This window comes from Monopterus albus, unplaced genomic scaffold (assembly GCF_001952655.1).
Source record: "Monopterus albus unplaced genomic scaffold, M_albus_1.0 scaffold186.1, whole genome shotgun sequence".
NCBI classification, from domain to species: domain Eukaryota; kingdom Metazoa; phylum Chordata; class Actinopteri; order Synbranchiformes; family Synbranchidae; genus Monopterus; species Monopterus albus.
This window is the reverse complement of record NW_018128066.1, coordinates 1,675,862-1,694,586: the sequence shown is the minus strand read 5'-3', so window position 1 is coordinate 1,694,586 and position 18,725 is coordinate 1,675,862. Positions and strand designations below refer to the sequence as shown.

The following is an 18,725-nucleotide window of genomic DNA, read 5'->3' as shown; positions in this document are numbered from 1 at the left end:
AATAAATTTCATATAGAGAAATATATCTTTTTATTAGTCTTCTCTTTTCAAAATAAATGGACTTTTTCTCACACCACCCATAAATACACCGATAATATCTTAATAAGATCATTACACTTCCTGTATCCAATACCCAGCTATGCAGGCCTTTTTATATTTATTCTTAAATTGTTTTACACTTGTACATTGTTTTAAATCATCACCCAATCTATTCCATAATTTTACACCACTCACAGATATACAAAAACTTTTCCTAGTTGTACGTATGGCCTGAGTTTTTAAATTTAAGTGGCCCCTCAATCCATAACCACCCTCTCGATCACCAAACAGACCCCGAATACCACTTGGCACCAAATTATATCTGACTTTATACATAAATACAGCAGATTTGTATTTTACTAAATCAAAAAATGTTAAAAATCCTGAATGTGCAAATGATAAATTCGTATGATCCCTATAACCAAGTCCATGAACAATTCTAATGGCCCTTTTCTGTAGTTTAAATAATGAGCATAATGCGCTTTTGTATGTATTTCCCCATCACTCAACACAATAGACCAAGTAAGGTACAAACATAGAACAGTAACGAGTATGGAGTGACTTCCGATCCACAATATTTTTAACTCTTGCCAATATAGATATACTTTTAGCCAATTTATTATGTATATATTTAATATGAGGTTTCCAACAGATTTTATCATCAATATTTATGCCTAGAAATTTTGTTTCGTAAACTCTTCCTATATTGGCATCCCCCACCCTTACTTGGATCTGACGATTTTAATATTCCATATCCAAACAGCATGAATTTTGTTTTGTCCAGATTTAGTAATAACTTATTCCTGTCACACCATTTCTTCACCTTGTCCAGTTCCACAGTAATCAGACCCAAAAGTTGCTGTAGGTCTTCCCCAGAGGCCCATATAGTAGTATCATCAGCGAATAGTACAAAGTTCAATAATTCAGAAACATTGCATATATCGTTACTATACAGTATGAAAAGTTTAGGACCCAAAACTGACCCCTGTGGGACTCCACATACTATATCCAGAAAATCTGATTGGTGCACGCCCAGACTTACAAACTGCCGTCTGTTTGTCAAATAACTTTTTTATTATGTTGTGTTGTGTTCATATTTATTAATATGAACACAATGGGCTTGCATTGTTTATACCAATCCATGACTTACACTTCAATTTGCTCTGAAAAAGACAAAAAAGGGGAACAAAAGCACAAAATTTGGGTGAGAACCTGGATGGAGAAGCACAGACAACACTGACTGTACAGCTACAGACGGATCTGAAACACATCAGTCTCATAATGGTACGTCTCTGAAATAAGGTTAATGTGGTAGAGGCGTTCATTCTCCTGCCACAGTTCAGTAAGTTTTAGATCCACTTCAGCTATCCAGTGCACTTTCATACTACAGTCCTTTTATCACCATTCTTCAGTCTTTAGCTTTATCTTTTGTTTATTTACCAGGACTTCTCCCTCGAACATCCATTAGCGATGTCAGTCGTAAATACTAAACATGTTAAAAAAAATTTTTTTATGGGAACCAGTGGCCGTGACAAGTTCTTAAGATGACAATCTTTATTGGGCACACACCAAATGACTTTTTTCTGCCAACTGTCAACAAGGACTGACTAAGACTGGGCCTGACTTGTTCCAGCTGGGTCTGATCAGTTGTCACACCCAAATCCATCCATCCATTATCTATACCGCTTACTCCTGAATAGAATTGCTAGGGGGCTGGAGCCTATCCAAGCTGACACTGGGCAAGAGGAGGGGTACACCCTGAACAGGTCACCAGTCTATTACAAGGCTTGTCACACACAAATACAATTCATAATTAGTGCAACAGTCATCAGGTTTGTCCCTTAATTTAATGAGATTTCCATTAATCTTTCACCTCAGTTGTGGTGGTGGATGACATTTCCAGGCAAAGCATGTGCAAGGCTGCAATATCCTTACATGAGAGTCATTCTACACCTAATCAATGTCCAATACAACCCTTGAAGAGCAACTACACCCTCATAATTTGCTCAAAGTGTCTCTCCCAGCATATTTAAAGTGTGCAACACAGAAGCTAGGGAGTAACAAGTAGGCGGTGGCCCAAGTGTTGTGTCTACTGCCTCAGCCTCAGGTTCTCACACACAACATAGTTTTTCTTATCAGGCTTTGCTCATGCTAATGTACTTGATGGAGCTGCTGCTACCCTGGTTGGGGAACAAAATAGACCTAGGAGTCTTGTCTACGTTGTCATGGATAGATGAGGCCAGGGAAACTGAACTGAACTTTGCAGTCAACGCAGAAATAAAGTAGATAAATGTGAACAGAAAAATCTGTTTTTTCACAAAACATGAATGTTGCTGGAAAAACCTATATGTCAAAGTCATACCAAGAAAATAAAAGAGGGAACTGTTTACCTTATCACCAGCATTTGGGTTCTTGTCAGGATGGTATTCTTTTGCCAGCTTCCGGTATGCCTAGGAGTACACAAAAGAGGGAGCCTGATCATTCTCAGTGTAGACATGGAATATTTACATGGATCACACACCCCATTTCTGATTGTTTATGTAATGACACGCGTCTGACAAAAACAGACGTATCCATAGAGAAAACACCTCTAAGGTTAACTGACTGCCGTTGAATAGTGTTATATTTAGGTTTACTGCTAAAAGTATATCCATTTCCTCGACTTACTACAGTTAATGTTAGTCACTAGTTTTAAGTAGGCTACATTACACCCGCATCTAACCTTTTACAAAAACGGCAATTCAAAATGTCTGACAATTTAACCGCTTGTTAATTTAACGTTTGGGTAAAGGTACATAGGCTAATTAGCATCTCTTGCTAGGGCAATCACAATACAATCAGGATCAGATTTATTGACCAACATCAGGACCATCACCAAGAAGGCACAGCAGAGGATGTACGTCCTGTGCCAGCTCAGGAAGTTTGACCTGCCCCAGGAGCTGCTGATACAGTTCTACAGAGGAATCATCGAGTCTGTTCTCTGCACCTCCATCACTGTCTGGTTTGGCTCAGCAACCAAACGGGACAAGTACAGACTTCAGTGGACAGTCAGGACTGCAGAAAAGGTCATTGGTGTGAGAGCCTGCCCTCCATGGAGGACCTGTACACCTCATGGGTCAAAAGGAGGGCAGAGAAGATTTCTGCAGACCACTCACACCCTGGACACAATCTGTGTGAACTCCTCCCCTCTGGACGGCGTTACTGGTCACTGTACGCCAAGACAACCAGGCACAAGAATAGTTTCTTCCCCTGAGCCGTCACTGTGATTAACACCTAACTCACAACAGTATGACTGGACAATAACCCTCAGTCCAATACCTGTAAATATACATTAAACATACAAATCCATAGAATGTGTGCGTGTGTGTATATACAGGTCTCTATTTATAAGTACTTTACCTTTATTTTTTTCTTGCTTCCTAATGCACATTCCTTTATTCTGTTCTATCAGCCTTATATTGTTTACTTGCCCTTTGCCTTTGCCATACGTAAGGATATGTACATACTGTACATATTGAAAGCCACTATACCAGAGTCAATAATGCTGTTATGAAATAATGCAAGCCTTAAATAACGTTAGTCATTCTAGTAAAGTTAACTAAGACTAGGGGCCTTGAATAAACGTAGCGTTAGTTAAGTAAAACTGGATACCCAAAACGGGCAACTTCAAAGTCATTAATGTTACTAGACTAGCTCACAATGAGTCATCTAATAATGACACGATATGTGTCCACCTAGCTACCGTTGGATAAGTATCAGAATCAGAATCTGCTTTATTGGCCAGGTGTGTCGGACACATGAGGAATTTGACTCTGGTACATCGACTGTGTATGTACATATCCTCATGTAAGGGGCAAGTAAACTGTAAACCAGCACAAGGCTGTGTAATATAACAAAATAAGCAGTATTAACAAGCAACAAACAGTGTAAACAATGCGAAATAAGCAGTATAAACAGGCAGTAAACAATGTAGACAAAGGAATGCTCACTGAAATGATTTTGGCTAGCCCTAGCTAACGTTAGCTAGCTGCGCATAAGGCCATTTTCTGAATGAAGCAAATTTCACATTTGAAACAAACGCGTAAAGTAATTTCATAATTGTTCAAGTTCTTTTCTCGAATTACCTTTTTCAATTCGCTTTCAGACGCAGATGGAGACACTCCGAGAATGTCGTATAATTTTGTGTCAACAACATTCGCCATAGTGTAGGTAAAGATGTTGCTTCAGCAGGGAGGTGGATGGACAAAGAGAAAGAACCGGTGGAAAATGCTAATCTTTTGCTCGGCTTGCGTCTCTCTTTCCGGGAAGTTCACCGCCCGGTGTGTGCGCTGCTGCCTCTAGCCGACTGGGAGTAGAACAGCAAAGCAGGTCATGCGCTTTGCAGCCGCGGGGGCTGTAACACCCACACTTTTTCTAAAAACACACTTCAATACCCCCACTTCTCGTAAAAACACATTTCATCCCCCACACTTTTTGCCGAGGCGTAACGAAACTAAATAGCAAATTTATACAAAATGACGTCAGCGAAAGAGTATGAACAACCCCACACGAGGCAGGAGGCAAACCCATAGGTCAAGTTAGTTTGAGTGACAGATCTTACAGGCAATCACAGCTGAAAACATAGCCGTGCAGCACCATGACCCAAATCGGCCTCAACAGTGTTGCTGTGTGCCATGTACAGAAAGACAAGCTGGATAGGGTGAACAGAAAAATGAATTAATTAGTTTGTCTCTTATAATGAAAACAGAAAGAGCACGTTTGGTTCTTTTAATTGAACTGAGTGAAGGTTCAAATGTTCATATATCAGTGTTAAATGTTCAGGCTCGTTGGTTTTCATGCCATGTTGGCAATATCCAACATTTTTATGCAGTTGTAACCAACTGTAAACAATTCTTTAAGCATTAAACTTAATCAGTTTATAGTTTAAATAAAAATATTTAAAATCATATTACACAAGAGTTTCAATTTGTAGCTGACCCTCTTTTTCTTCAGAAAACTCAATACAGACGATTTATGTCTTCAACTTAAGAATCAGGGGTGTGCTGAAAAAAAGATTTGGGTAAATTGTAACAATATGAGTGAGCGGCATAAATGGCTCTTACAGTGTTGATCAGGGTTGGGCATAAAATGTAGATAATACAGTGTAAATTCAGAAACACAAAGCTATAACTGCATTGCACTGATAGAGATAGCAAGCAGAATATTGAATAACCTGGTTGAATTTGTGCATAAACCCTATTTAGAGGTAGGTAAACTCTATATGTCATAAATAAGAGAGGTGTATAAAAACATTTAGCTGTGTTCAGCTTCAGTCTTGCTCAGAAAAATTCAATTAAATGCTTTATTATTAAAAAATCAATATTAAATTGAGGGGTATTAATAAATTATGACAGCATTTTTTATGACCCTATTTGTCAAAATGATGGACAATGAGGAAGTCTAAGGTGACTTCTGAAATACAGGTTTGGAATATAAAATTGTGTGATTTGTGTCAATTTTGTTTACTGACTCAAGTAATGGGACTCAACTTGGATTCAGCTTGAATTATTCTTTGGTGACTCGGACTCGACTTGGACTTGAACACTGGGGATTCAAGACTCGACTCTGACTCAAACACTAAGGACCCGCAACTCAACTTGGACTTGAACACTGGGGCCTCAACTACAACAATGGTTACAGGCAAGGCCTTCACTTTTAAGACGTATAGCTTTATAGGTAATGTTGTTGTTGTTGCCAGAAGCTGCTACCTGCACGCAGCTTTCGAGCGAGAGGACCACCGCACAGAACAGACTCCTTTAACATGCAGCCACAGGTGGGGAAATACAGTAGTCAGCTTTAAATGTATAGATAGGATTGTAATGCCGTTAACTGAGCATCAAAGGCCACACGCATTGTTTATCATTGTGTTATCAAGATAGAATAAAGCCTGTGTTTTGAATGGAGTTAGCTGACCTCTTTCAGTTCTCCCTGCCAGAAAAGTCCAGACTCCTAAGGCTAGTTACCACCTCTGAGCAAAGGATAAAGCAGTTTAGCCATGAACCAGAGGTTCCCAACTATGGTGCAGGGCTGCAAATCTGTGCAGATAACACTGTATTTGAGAAAGTTATAACTAATAAGAAGTTGGATGCTGCAAGAAGTAAAACCTGAATTAACACTGGTGTGACTTTTGAATGACAGCAACAACTGAGAGAACAAAAGGGGCTGAAGAGTGACACCATGGTGGCCATATTTCTGGTGGGCAGGTAATTATCAGTTGTGTTTTGTTTGTGGGCCATTTGTTATTTTCCTGAAATCTATAAATAAAGTAGCTGTTAAACATAACCAGAGGTTTAAATTAGTCTAGTCAAGCTAGGATGGGGGGGGCTCCGAATACTGCTTCTGACTATCCATCTAGTTAACTTCCGCTTTCTAGCCAACAAAATGTATGGACTGCTTCTCATCAACTGGACTAATTCTGACTTCTCACAGAGAGGATCGACTGAAGTCAAGGGGAGGTGAAATCTGCTTCTACACTGGGCAAAAATGTCACTCTTTGTGGACCTCAGTTTGGCATTCAACACCATCATCCTGGACATCCTCCACTCTAAACTGACCCAACTCACTGTGCCCGACCACACCTGTCAGTGGATCAACAGCTTTTTGACAGATAGGAAGCAGCTGGTGAGGCTGGGAAAAACCACATCCAGCACCCGGACTATCAGCACAGGCACCCCCCAGGGATGTGTACTGTCCCTGCTGCTGTTCTCCCCCTACACCAATGACTGCTCCTCAGAGGACCCGTTCACAAATGACACCCTCTCATCCATGATGGTGATGAGTCAGCATACAGACAGGAGGCTGAACAGCTGTACCAGAATTTCATTGTACAGGAAAACACGTTTCCTAACTGTGCATATGACAAATAAACACTTTGACCTTTGACCTTGAATTAAAGCTGATTATAATTTTGATTCTGAATTATATTACTAAATTTAAATACATGGCTATACAAGATCTTTTACAGATAATTTCAAAACAATTTGACCCACTGGCACACCTGCTCCCAATCAGCGGAGCAGTACTTAAGGTGAACGTTGGTGTGTCCTCGTCGCCAGATCATCTCTCGACGTCCCGCCATCATCAGTAAGCAGTCAACTCTGACGAGCTGGGTTTCCTTTTTTGGTCTTGATGATCCCTGTGGTTTTTGCATTTCTCTGAACTGAACTCTGAATCGCTGTACTAGTAGCTTTTGCTTTGTGCCAGTGGAACTCTCCTTGAGCCTTGTTTTTGACTGAACTATGGTTTTAGGAAGTTTGGGTTTTGTTTGCCTTTTTGCACCCTGCTGTCTCCTCGCAGCCTGAGCTTCTTAGTTAAGGATTATCCTGTGGGGACGGTACGCGCCCTCCTCGGCGACTCAGCTGCCCAGACGCACTTTCCATGCTGGTTGACCTGGGCTGTGATCACAGTAGCTGGGAGCCACAGCTCCCCCCACCAGCGGATCCATGCACCGGCCGGCAGTCATCTCGCCACCTGCTGCCTCCCCGCACAGCATCGCTCTGCAGTTCCAGGTTCCATTCATTATTCCCCACATTGTCAGTATTTGATCTGCTGAGTGTTCTCATCATCCTCCTCTGTTCTCAATTTAGTGGCTGTCAGTACTCTCCGCACCCCGGGTTGCTCACCGAGTGGTCCAGTCTACACAGCTCCCAGTTGCCCGTACCGGCCATAACGTCCACACTACTCCTTACACCTTCTGTTACCGCCCTGATTAAAATTCTTTTATCTGAAGTCTGTGTCCTAGTTCTGCACTTACTGGGTCCTCAGTTCCTGGTCCTGACAGTTAGCCGTAACATACCTCCACCAAGGAGGTTATGTTTTTCGTATTGTGTCTTTGTGGTTTAGCAGGATTACAAACAAATGGCTGGATGGATCATCAGCATACTTGGTACAGACATTGGTGGGGACCAACCTCAGAAGTGATTAGATTTTGGCTGAAAGAGGTCAAGGTCACAAAAAAATAACAATTCACAAAAATCCCATCTTTAATATGGAGCAAAATTTTTAAAATTCATATCTCCAGAGGTTATCAAAATCATTTGAAATTTGACACTTATGTAGGGTGGCAATGTCTATCACTAGACCAAATTTCATCAGGATCTGATCTGGATTCCGGCTTTGATGGGCATTTAAAGTTAACTGAAAACCCCATTTAGCACATTTTCTACTATAATGAAGACAGAACCCTGAACTGTTCAGGTAAGATGCACAGTATAACTGCCTATCATACCCTAAAACGTGAGCCTGATCTGATCCGGATCAAGGATTTTATGATGCATTTTCTGTTGTTCTGGATCTCATTTTTCACAAGGGACACATTTGTGTGAGCAAATGTTATGCCTTGGCAGAGGTATATGCCCTCTGAGTGCTCGTTTTGACTGCAGAGCCATGTTCATGAAATGCAATGTCTGTGTGTGTATATACATTGTACAGATTATACAGACTGATACAGGTCTCTAGTTTTAAGTACTCTGTTTTTATCCCTATTTATCTCATTTCAATGAACATTCCTTTGCATTGTTTACTATGTTTATACTGCTTATCCTGCATTGTTTGCACTGTTTGTTGCTGTTAATACTGCTTATTTTGTTATATTACACAGCCTTATGCTGGTTTACTGTTTGCACATTGAGAGCCGATGTACCAGAGTCTAATTCCTCGTGTGTCCGTCACACCTGGCCAATAAAGCTGATTCTGATTCTGAAATCTGCTGTTTAGCAATACATGACAATCATGCCGGTATAATATATTGATCATCATCATCATACATGTACTGTATACTGCCTTAAGGCACATGGGACTGCATGCATCTATGTACCACATGATAAGATCCTAATGCATGTGGCCATGACTATCTGAAAGTCACATACTGTAAAAGGATTCCTTAAGCATGAGATAATGTAATGCATAATGAGAGGAAAGGAAAGGTTAAGTGGAATTTATAGGGTAAGAGAGCGAGTGAAAAAATGTGGTAAGGATTAATTTGACTTGTTTTATGTTTCTGCAGGATCTGCCCTATCTTTAGCCTGTGCCAATAATCTTTAAAGCAGAAATGATCATGTTGCAATTGGAATTATTCAGCCTAAAATTCTGTATATTCCACCATACAGGATTCACACAAATCAGAAAATAAATAATGCTAAAGTCATTTTGCATGCTAGTATCTATCATGGCAAAGCTAAACATCTTGCAAAGGTTGTGTCTTGTGTACCTCCATGTTACATTGTGTTTCACCTAGATGCAGCATCTTCAGCCAACAGGTGGTGCCATTTTTTCATGTCTCTGGGTTAAAATACACAAACACTTAAAAAGAGGTGTGAACTCTCATTTAATTCATGAGAATGAAATTATACAACCAATGGTTAACAGGTTGTGCTTGTTTTACACACTCAGTTCATGGGGAAATTCAGAAATGACATTTTCTTGTAATGTTCGGTGTGGGAGTGGGATGCTTGTTATTTTTATTCAGTCCAGGCCTCACAACTAAACACCTAATATTCCATTAATGATCACTCATTGTCTGAATGTCCATAAAGCTCACAGAGCAAAAATAGTCTGTACCGCCTACCCCAACCCCGTTCCTTTCCAAAATAAGATTGCCTCTGCATGGGCTCTTCCTGAGGAGAGACTGAATGGAGTTTACCTTCTGTGTATTTGTGAGGTAACCACGAAAACTACATCATTATTATTGTAACATAACATCAATGTCATTGTCATCATCATATTTCTGATCATCATCAACAAGTGCAACTTCATCATCAACTTCAATCTTATCATCAACATGTCATGTCATCTTCATAAAATCATCTGAGCAACAATTGAAAAGTATTAAAGAGTTAAAAGCCAAGCATCATCATGAGGCTGAATATATACTGGCTGTAATAGTACAGTACACTGACAAAATTAAAGACTCAAATAAATTATTAGAAGACTCACTATATGTCATATATGATATATCTTTGCATTGCAGTTGAATAAATGTAAAACCTCAGCTTCTTATTGTTGGGCTCTGAAGATTTATGATGGCATGGCCTGACACCCCCTCTTTCGGGCCAAATAATGGGTAAACACCATTTAACTCATATACTGAGCTTCTATATGAATACTCTGCCATTCTTTGGCACATTTATTTGTGTATTATTGACTGACTTTGTTTTTTTATGCCTGTATCCTGGTCTTTTATCAACCAAACAGAGAGAAGTATGGGGTCTGCATGCAAGAATATTCTCCTGTAAGTCTCTTATGGTAGGAGAGATTAAATGTGTATGTACTGGAGATTAGACAAGATGTCTCCACATTTCCTTCACTCTGAATCCATTATCTGAAGAAGAGAATGATTAATTTCCACTGTATTTTTCCTGTTCTTCACTTTTTGTCTCCCATTCCTCCACATGAGACAATGAGAGAATATCCTTAAGTGGTAGCCACTATACTATTATCACTGCTTGTAGGTAGAAGAGGGAAAAGGAGCGGTCATTTTAGGATTGCTCCTATCCTTTAAGATGCTCCTATCTTCTCTTCTTCCTTCTCTTATTGAAAGAAATGCAAGCTGTGTGTCTGCACTTCCTTTCTGCTTTTCTCTCTCCCTTCTCCATCTAGAAATCCATGGACATAGAGCGCTGCTGTGGATCAACTATGGTGGTGCTGTTACGAGCGCTGTTGCCACGAACACTGAGGGTTCCACAGGCTCCTGCCATCCCACCACCGATACCTCCGGCAATACCACTAGGCCCTGCCATGCCCATTCCTCCCACCATAGCCATTCCTCCAGCCATAGCCAGTCCTCCCGTTATTCCCACTGTCCCTGCAATGGTCCCTCCTGCTATTCCTGATGCTCCTCCTATTGCTCCTCCACCCGTGGCTCCTCCTCCAGTTCCTCCTCCGCCACGGCCATAGATCTCACATGGGACCTCCTCTGTGACCCGGTCTTCAATGACCTGCTGGTCGCAGTCATGAGTCTGTGTGTGCTGCTTGTAGCCATAGCAGCTCTTCTTGTAGCTGGCTGCGGAGTTGAAAGTCTTCATGGGTGGTGGCTTGGAGAAGTCATTGTGGTAGGACAGCTCCATAGAGCTCAGGGTAGTGCGGCTGTGCTTCATACTTCCGCCACCAGTAGCCACTGAGGCTTGTGAGCCGCAGTGGTGCTCGTGGACACAGCGAGATATGGTGGAGGAGCGTCGCAGCTTGTGGAAGCTGTCCAGCTCCTCAGACAGGTCAGCTAAATCTGAGGATATCTCCTTGTCCCGTAGAGAGAAGAGCTCGTAGTGTGGTGGGTCGAATACCTCTTGGAACCCAGCCTTGTTGAAAACACCAGGTCGGCGAGCTACAACCTGGAAAAGAAGAAAACCTATTCAAACCATTACATTTTAGGAATTAGGATAGGATGGCAATAGTTTTCACACCGATCCCAAGACAAACCACAGAACAACCCTCGGTCAACTGTCAGAAAACAGTAAATGTGCCACTAAAGGCATCTGAAAAACTATTTTCTCACCTTCTTGCTATACCTGATGGGAGTCAACATAACATTTTTGCTGAAGTTAGAGCAGCTTTGTTTATTTAACATGAGAGATTTCAGTATTTATGTTTTTGTCCATATTGTTCTTGCCGGTTTGAAGGACAAACTGGATGTCAGAAACTTCTGAGTATAATTCATAATATAGCAATATTTGAATCAGTTTGATTCCTGGGGTTGCTACCTTACACCAAGGAGATTATGAGATTATTGGTTCCGTATGTGTCTTTTGTTAGGAGGATTATGGACAAATGACTGGATGGATTGTCAGCATTGGTACAGATATTGGTGGGGACCAACCCTAGTAGTGATTAGATTTTGACTGAAAAAGGTCAAAGGTCGAGGTCACAAAAAATAGGGGGGAAAATCACATACAAAAAATTTCCCATTTAAAAAAAAAAAAAAAAAGTAATTCTGTCAAAAGTTATCAAAATTCTTTGTTTGAAATCTGACACATATATAGGGTGGCAACATCTAGCACCAGACCTTATTTTATCCAGATCTGATCTGTATTCTGGATGTCTGTCTTTTTGCTTATGCTGCCTGCCCACTGTCAATCAAATTTAATCAATCTACCAAATGTAGTTTAAATATTTAATGTTGTAATAAATAAATAAATAAATTCATTAGTTTGTTATTTAATTAAGAATTTGAAATCATGTTTTCTGCAGTTTGAAGATTGAAAGTTTAAAAAGATGATGGGAGGAAAGTGATGATAGTCAAGTTCACCCTTAAAACCTCCCTAAAACAAGCTAAAACAAAGATAAAATCATCTTGTATGTTGCAAAATACTTCAGATTCTTTAAATTTGGGGGCTATATTTATGTTAACCAAACTCACAGTACCTGTTGTGATCTTATTCTGTGGTACAGAATATTTATACCTTTATAAAACATTATCTGCTCAGTGTCAATAGGCCAGTACCACCATTGTATACAATGTTTAGCTGTCATTGAGAGATAAGGAGTCAGATACACCTATCTCTCAATAGACCAGGCATAAAGAAATGCTTTGATTGCCTTCTGGCCATTGTGGGAAATCTCAAACAAAAAATAGTTGAGGCGGCTTAATAGAAAGAGATTAAACAAAAAAGATAACTAAATTAAACATCTGTGTTATAATGGATTTTTGTTTGATACAGTGTGAAATAGTGAAATCCAAGAGTGATTTTCTTCCTTCTCTGTCTCCAAAGCTACATGTGCTCAGATCTGGTCCCACTTGCTTTCAATTACACGTCTCTTCTTTTCTGGCTGGGTCTGCTTTCCTTCTGAACAAAAGGTCAACGTCAACAGACAAGTTACCTTTTTTCTTGGCTGCTTCATCTGAACCAGGATGGAGATGATAAGAAGAACCAGAACTATGCCTGATGAGACACCAATGACAGTGCCATGGGTCTTAGTGATCTGATGAAATAGCCCTCTAGAGCGCTTCTCTGATGAGTGAAGAGGTGAGGAGAAAAGAGAATAAGAAAAATAAAGCAAGTAATAGAACACAGGGGAAAACTACAGAATCTCAACCTTGTATCTTGCTAAACTCATAAGTAATCATAATAACCTAATTTTGGAAAGTTTCAAAACAACAAAAGATGATCACCTTTGCAGTGGTTTTCATCCCATGGATAGACACAGTTCTGAACCCCATTGCACACCAGGGAGTTATTAATGCACATGTTGCTGTGGCAGAAGAATGTACTGGCTGAACAGGGGGCTGCAGGCAAAAGACAGTACACATAGAAAATTGAATTTAGGAAAAAAAAGAACAACAGGAAAACAGCTGTCTACTGTGCTGAGTAAACGATGACAACACTGAAAAGAACTAGAAGCCATTTTCAGGATAATAACAGTAACACCACAATACAAGAACAATAATTTGGCTGTAGAAATCTGTCATGGATGTTCTGGAGACATCTCCACCCAAGGCCATCATCATTTTCTGCAGATACTGCAGCCTTCGTGTTGGGGGTGAGGGTGGATGTGTGGATAGTTGAAAAACTAGGAGCAGGACGAGAGGAGGAGTATGGAAATGGTGAAGAGAAGGCAGGGGTGGGGTGGTAATAGGAATGGCTTCAGGCCATAGTGGAGTACAGATGGTCAGGCAGGTGCCATGAGACGCCCCACATTAAAGTGACTATTAGCGTACAAAGGCTGAGATGGCAGAGACAGAGATGACTAGTAATTGATGATGGCTGCTAGGCTCAGGAGATAGATGCACTGTCTGTAAGAAGATGCAGATGCCTGGGTCTTGGTACAGACAATCTGGGCAGATTTGGCTGAAGTGGAAGTTAGCTGGGAAGCATGGGGAGTCCTGTAGTGCTGTTTTTGTTTGTATAATAGGCATAAAATTTACCACTTAGTTTTCATTGAGAGTTCATACTGTTTCTGTTTTGATATGCTGGAGAACAGGAAAGACTCAAACACAGACCCATCGTATAACACAAAAACTGAGCAGTACTATTTCAATTAAATTCAATTGTATTTGTAAAGGGCCAAATCACAACAAAGGTCATCTCAGGACACTTTACAAAGTAAAGTACTATTATTAATATTATTTATAGAGCTAAAACCCACCAAATCCCCCTTGAGAAAGCACTTGATGACAGTGAGGGAAGAAAAGTTAATGACCCGCTGTACCTCCTGAGCCACAGCCGCCCCCGATGATGCTATTCTGTGTTTCCATTCTCCCTGTCCCAAGCACCTCCAAGGTGTGAACAACAGCAGGCTGGGATCTGTCAGGTATCAACATGTAGCCTGTCGTATCCCTCATTCAAGAACGTATGACTCTATAACCATTTAATCTGACATAGTGACCATTGGATCAGACAAAAAAAATCGTGTAGTCTGAACCAGGCACAAAACAGACTGTAGTTCACTCCACCAACTTCACCACTGTCCAAGATCCACTCTGATGAGGGCTCTGAGCTTCCGCTTCCCTTTCCCTGCATGCTTCCTCTGCCTTGGAGTTAAATAACTTTGAGAAGGGGTTGTGTACACAGTATGTACATACGTGTGTGTTGGAGTGTCCTCCCTATCTATCTCCCGGTGAGCCTGTGGATGGTGTCGCTCCCCTGACACTGCAATCACTTCCAAACCAATTACACATCCACTGCCTTCAAAATGTCATTTCTCAGAGGATGTCAACAACACTTCACGCTCTTACTCCCACCCTCCTGCCATACATGCACATGCATATTCATGTCTGAATATACAGTATATGTACTGTGTGTGTGTGTTTGTGTATGTGGCTGGGTAAGTGTCTGTATCAGGTTTAGATTTTGGAGGGAATTCTGTTGGAAGGTTAGAGCACATTAAGGATGATGGAGGGTGGAAGGCAACACTCATCCTGTTCACTGAGTGACAAAGATTAATGGTTCCCTCTAACCTCAAAGTAAACTCTGAGCCAGTGGCTGACTCTGGCCAAATAAAGTTTGGGAGTTATTCAAGAGACTTCACACTTTGCCGAGATGAGCTGTGTGATCAGAATTAATGAGGATCCAATTGCTTTTAAGGACTCAGACTAAAAAAACAACCTTTGCTGAATTTAAAAAGCCATTACGTCTTGACTGCAATGGTTATGGGTTTGCTGATGAAAACAACATTAGCATTCAGCCAGGGTTTGGGAAGTATTCAGGAGAATGTGAGAATTAATCCCTCAGTCTATTCAGGCATTTAATGAAAACACTTCAGTGCTCTAAAAGAAAAACTGTTTTTATATGGCAATTTTTGCTACTTTATGTGAAACCTTTAACACCATTAGTTTGAAACTTCTTCACAGGACTGTTTTTATGCATACACGAGCTAGCCACTCACCCAGGGTGCCACCATGTGTAAGGGCACCAAACAGAACAAAGTAATAGTTTATGATTAACTTCAGATGCACAATCTACTTTTTAAATCTGTCACTGATGTTCAATGTTACATTGTTAAAGAGAAAAAACAAACACTGCTCACCCTGCACTAAACAGCTGACATTGAGAGGAGACTACAGACTAGAGTTTAAGTGAAAGAATAATCTTCGTAAACTGCTTGTTCTCATAAACTGTAACCTGATGGCAGTTCATTTGCTCACAGTGCTGTGCAATAATCACATATCTGTGACCAGATGACTTATGTTCCATGCAAACATTATATTATGATCCATGTGGCCTGTGTGTGCAGGGCTGTCAATGCCAGTGTTTTGATTACCTGGATTACCATAAATCCAGATGCTTACCTCTGGAATGACAAGTGACAAAACTGTCCCACTGTGCTCAATTAAAATAGCGAAGGCAAGGCCTTATGAGCATTTCAGTTATATAACCAGTGCAGCAGTGAATGATGAAACGTTTTGCTTATGTCACCAAAATACTGTAGCCAGAAACAACCCCACCTCCTTGTCCTTGAAAAAATGATGAAGCTTAATGTGTGATCTCTTCCAGCAGATACATTAACCTTCTTCAGCCTTTCTTTATGGCAAAATAGAGAAATCAGTATATATTTGCCTTTTGTAAGTGACTTTTAATAAGAACTGTATCATGCTTTGACATGCATATGCAAATTTATTTGATGCTTTCAGTTATTCAAAAAATGCTTGACTAAATAATTGTTGCTCACATATCTCTGCTTTAAACATGGCACAGCTCAATTAGTTTTCCTCATTGTAATGACACTTTAGTGTCCGTTAATGACTGCTGATGTAGAAGGTGTGTGGGACCTCACAAATCAACTGCTTCTCTGTGTGGATGGTCAATGTGGTGGCTGGTAAGGTTTGGGTGTTACAGTAAAGTAACAACATATGGTGGCTTAATTCATGACGGACAGTTACACGGTGATCAGGGGCAACAGAAACTGAAATAGAAAACTGTCTTTCAGTGACCAAACAGCAACATTGACATAGATTTACCTCTGTCACTGAAGATATTTGCATAAATACAGTAATAAAAAAGAACTAAAACATTCTTGACATTCTATTTTTTCAATTTTGGTTCTTCATAAAGTTAAACTGTTAACAAGACTGGCACTCACGGTCAATGAAGGAGGTGAAAAGCATACGAAACCGGCTGAGTCGGCTCTTCTCATCAGCCCACATTCGCACAACTCCCACACCATTATCCAACATCACATCATTGGCCACGGTGCTACAGAACTTGGCCTTGAGGTTCTCGATGGCACTGCTGCCATCATACACGGCCACAAAGTTCTTCTTGCACTCATTAGAGTGCTCCATCTGGTAGTCAGTGAAGCGCAGGTAGATCTGCAAATAGACAGGAGATGGAAATCAGTGTGGAGGCAAATGAATGCCAACTCCACAGCAAACCCTAGGCTTAACCTCACAGTCACACTGCACTAAATACAGCCAATTTTTAACATTTAAGTACTGTTTTTCAAAAATACAGTAACATACTGTGAAGTCTGATGCTTTTTTGGGGCCAGAAACCAGAATCACCATTACTGGCAGGCTACCATACAATGTGATGCTAAAATGCAATGTTGTAACAGGCAGCGTTTTCATTTCTGCAGTTGGACTGGAATGTTGACATATAGCCTAATCATTGGTCCTCTTTTCTTGAAACTAACAATAAGGTCAGAGATATCATTCTGTGAAATTAAAATTGGCTAACAAATTTGTATCTGTAGGTGAAGTGCATTTTACAAGAATGTAGAATGTACCTTGTATTCTTATATTCAAATAATGTGTATCTGTACTTTAACAGAAATGTCATGCCAGTGCTACTGTACTTCATTTATATTCAGTTGTAATTTCCTGTTACATTTTGTGAGTTCCCTGATCTTGGTCAAGGGGAACTGAGGCCAGCTGTGGACAGATGGTGTCCAAGGAGACTGGCAGCATACTATGACCTGGATGACTGAGAATTTGCATGGACATTGTTCTTAAACATTTCAGTAATTTTCTCACAGATATGTTGGCAAACCAGTGGTCCTCTGATCATCTTTGCTCCTAAAAGGCTCTGCCTTTCTTGGATGCCACTGTTATACCAAATCATGATCGCAGTCACCTGTTTACATCACCTGGTTCAAATGGAATCATCATTTCATTGTTTTGCCTTGAAATACAACCGTCCCAACTTTTTTTGAAATGTGTTGCCGGCATCAGAATTGAAGTGTGTTTATTTTGAACAAAGAATAAAATTGATGAGGTATCACATCAAATAATGTGCTGCTGTAGTGTTTTCAGTGTAATACAGGACACAGATGATTTACAAATCAGTATTTTCATTTTCAATTTTATATACCGTCCCAACTTTTTCTGATTTGGGGTTGTAAGATTAATAGAACAGAATAGGATCATGGGACAGATTGAGGACCTGCCCACTCTTCTCCTGCTGGTATAAAACCAGAAAAAACAGTTTGGGAGAGGGATAGATGTACTGACAAAGAAGAGTTTTGAAAATCTAAGCATGCATCATTCATATACTGATAACTGGCCTGTGCAGTCTCCCTCGCCTGTTTCCTTTCTCATAGCTGAGTGTCAAGGATGCTGAGCTGAACCCACACCTCCTCTGGCTTCATAGTCTAAAACCAGTGGTGTGGTTGGGTGGTCCTTCCAACTTATACATTTACAATTGTCTTATATTTGATGTGTAACAGTGAAACCACCACTTGGTAAACACACCTTGCTCATATGATAATGTACTACTGTATCATTTGGTTAATGAGAAATGATTGATGGGACTATTAAATAGCTGACCAAAAACAGTGTCTTCCAAATTCAGAAACAGAATCTGCTTTATTGGCCAGGTGTGTCAGACACATGAGGAATTTGACTCTGGTACATCAGCTCTCAATGTGTATGTACATATCTCCATGCAAGGGCCAAGTAAACAGTAAACCAGCATAAGGCTGTGTAATATAACAAAATAAACAGTATTAACAAACAGTGCAAACAATGCAAAATAAGCAGTATAAACAGGCAGTAAACAATATAGACAAAGGAATGCTCACTGAAATGAGATAAATAGGAATAAAAATAAAGACCTGTAAGGATCTGTATAATCTGTACAATGTATATTTACAGGTATTGAACTGAGAGTTATTGTCCAGTCATACTGTTGTGGGTCAAGTGTTCAGAGTGACAGCCTGGGGGAAGAAACTGTCCCTGTGCCTGGTTGTCTTAGTGCACAGTGACCTGTAACACCGTCAAG

The 18,725-nt window shown here is 40.3% G+C and overlaps 2 protein-coding genes across 2 annotated transcripts in view; both read right to left on the bottom strand.

Moving 5' to 3' along the window:
- dnaja2a (DnaJ heat shock protein family (Hsp40) member A2a) overlaps positions 1-4,351 on the bottom strand; it is a 16,190-nt gene extending 11,839 nt beyond the window's left edge. The window contains exons 1-2 of the mRNA XM_020617168.1: positions 4,164-4,351; positions 2,430-2,489 (exon numbers count right to left, since the gene is read on the bottom strand). Of these exons, the coding sequence (XP_020472824.1) occupies positions 2,430-2,489; positions 4,164-4,241 (138 nt within the window). The 5' untranslated portion in view covers positions 4,242-4,351. The remainder of the gene's footprint in view (positions 1-2,429; positions 2,490-4,163) is intronic.
- A 5,810-nt stretch (positions 4,352-10,161) lies between these two features.
- The window catches only part of neto2a (neuropilin (NRP) and tolloid (TLL)-like 2a), a 20,275-nt gene continuing 11,711 nt past the window's right edge, over positions 10,162-18,725 (bottom strand). The window contains exons 7-10 of the mRNA XM_020617138.1: positions 16,588-16,816; positions 13,181-13,294; positions 12,889-13,019; positions 10,162-11,402 (exon numbers count right to left, since the gene is read on the bottom strand). Of these exons, the coding sequence (XP_020472794.1) occupies positions 10,671-11,402; positions 12,889-13,019; positions 13,181-13,294; positions 16,588-16,816 (1,206 nt within the window). The 3' untranslated portion in view covers positions 10,162-10,670. The remainder of the gene's footprint in view (positions 11,403-12,888; positions 13,020-13,180; positions 13,295-16,587; positions 16,817-18,725) is intronic.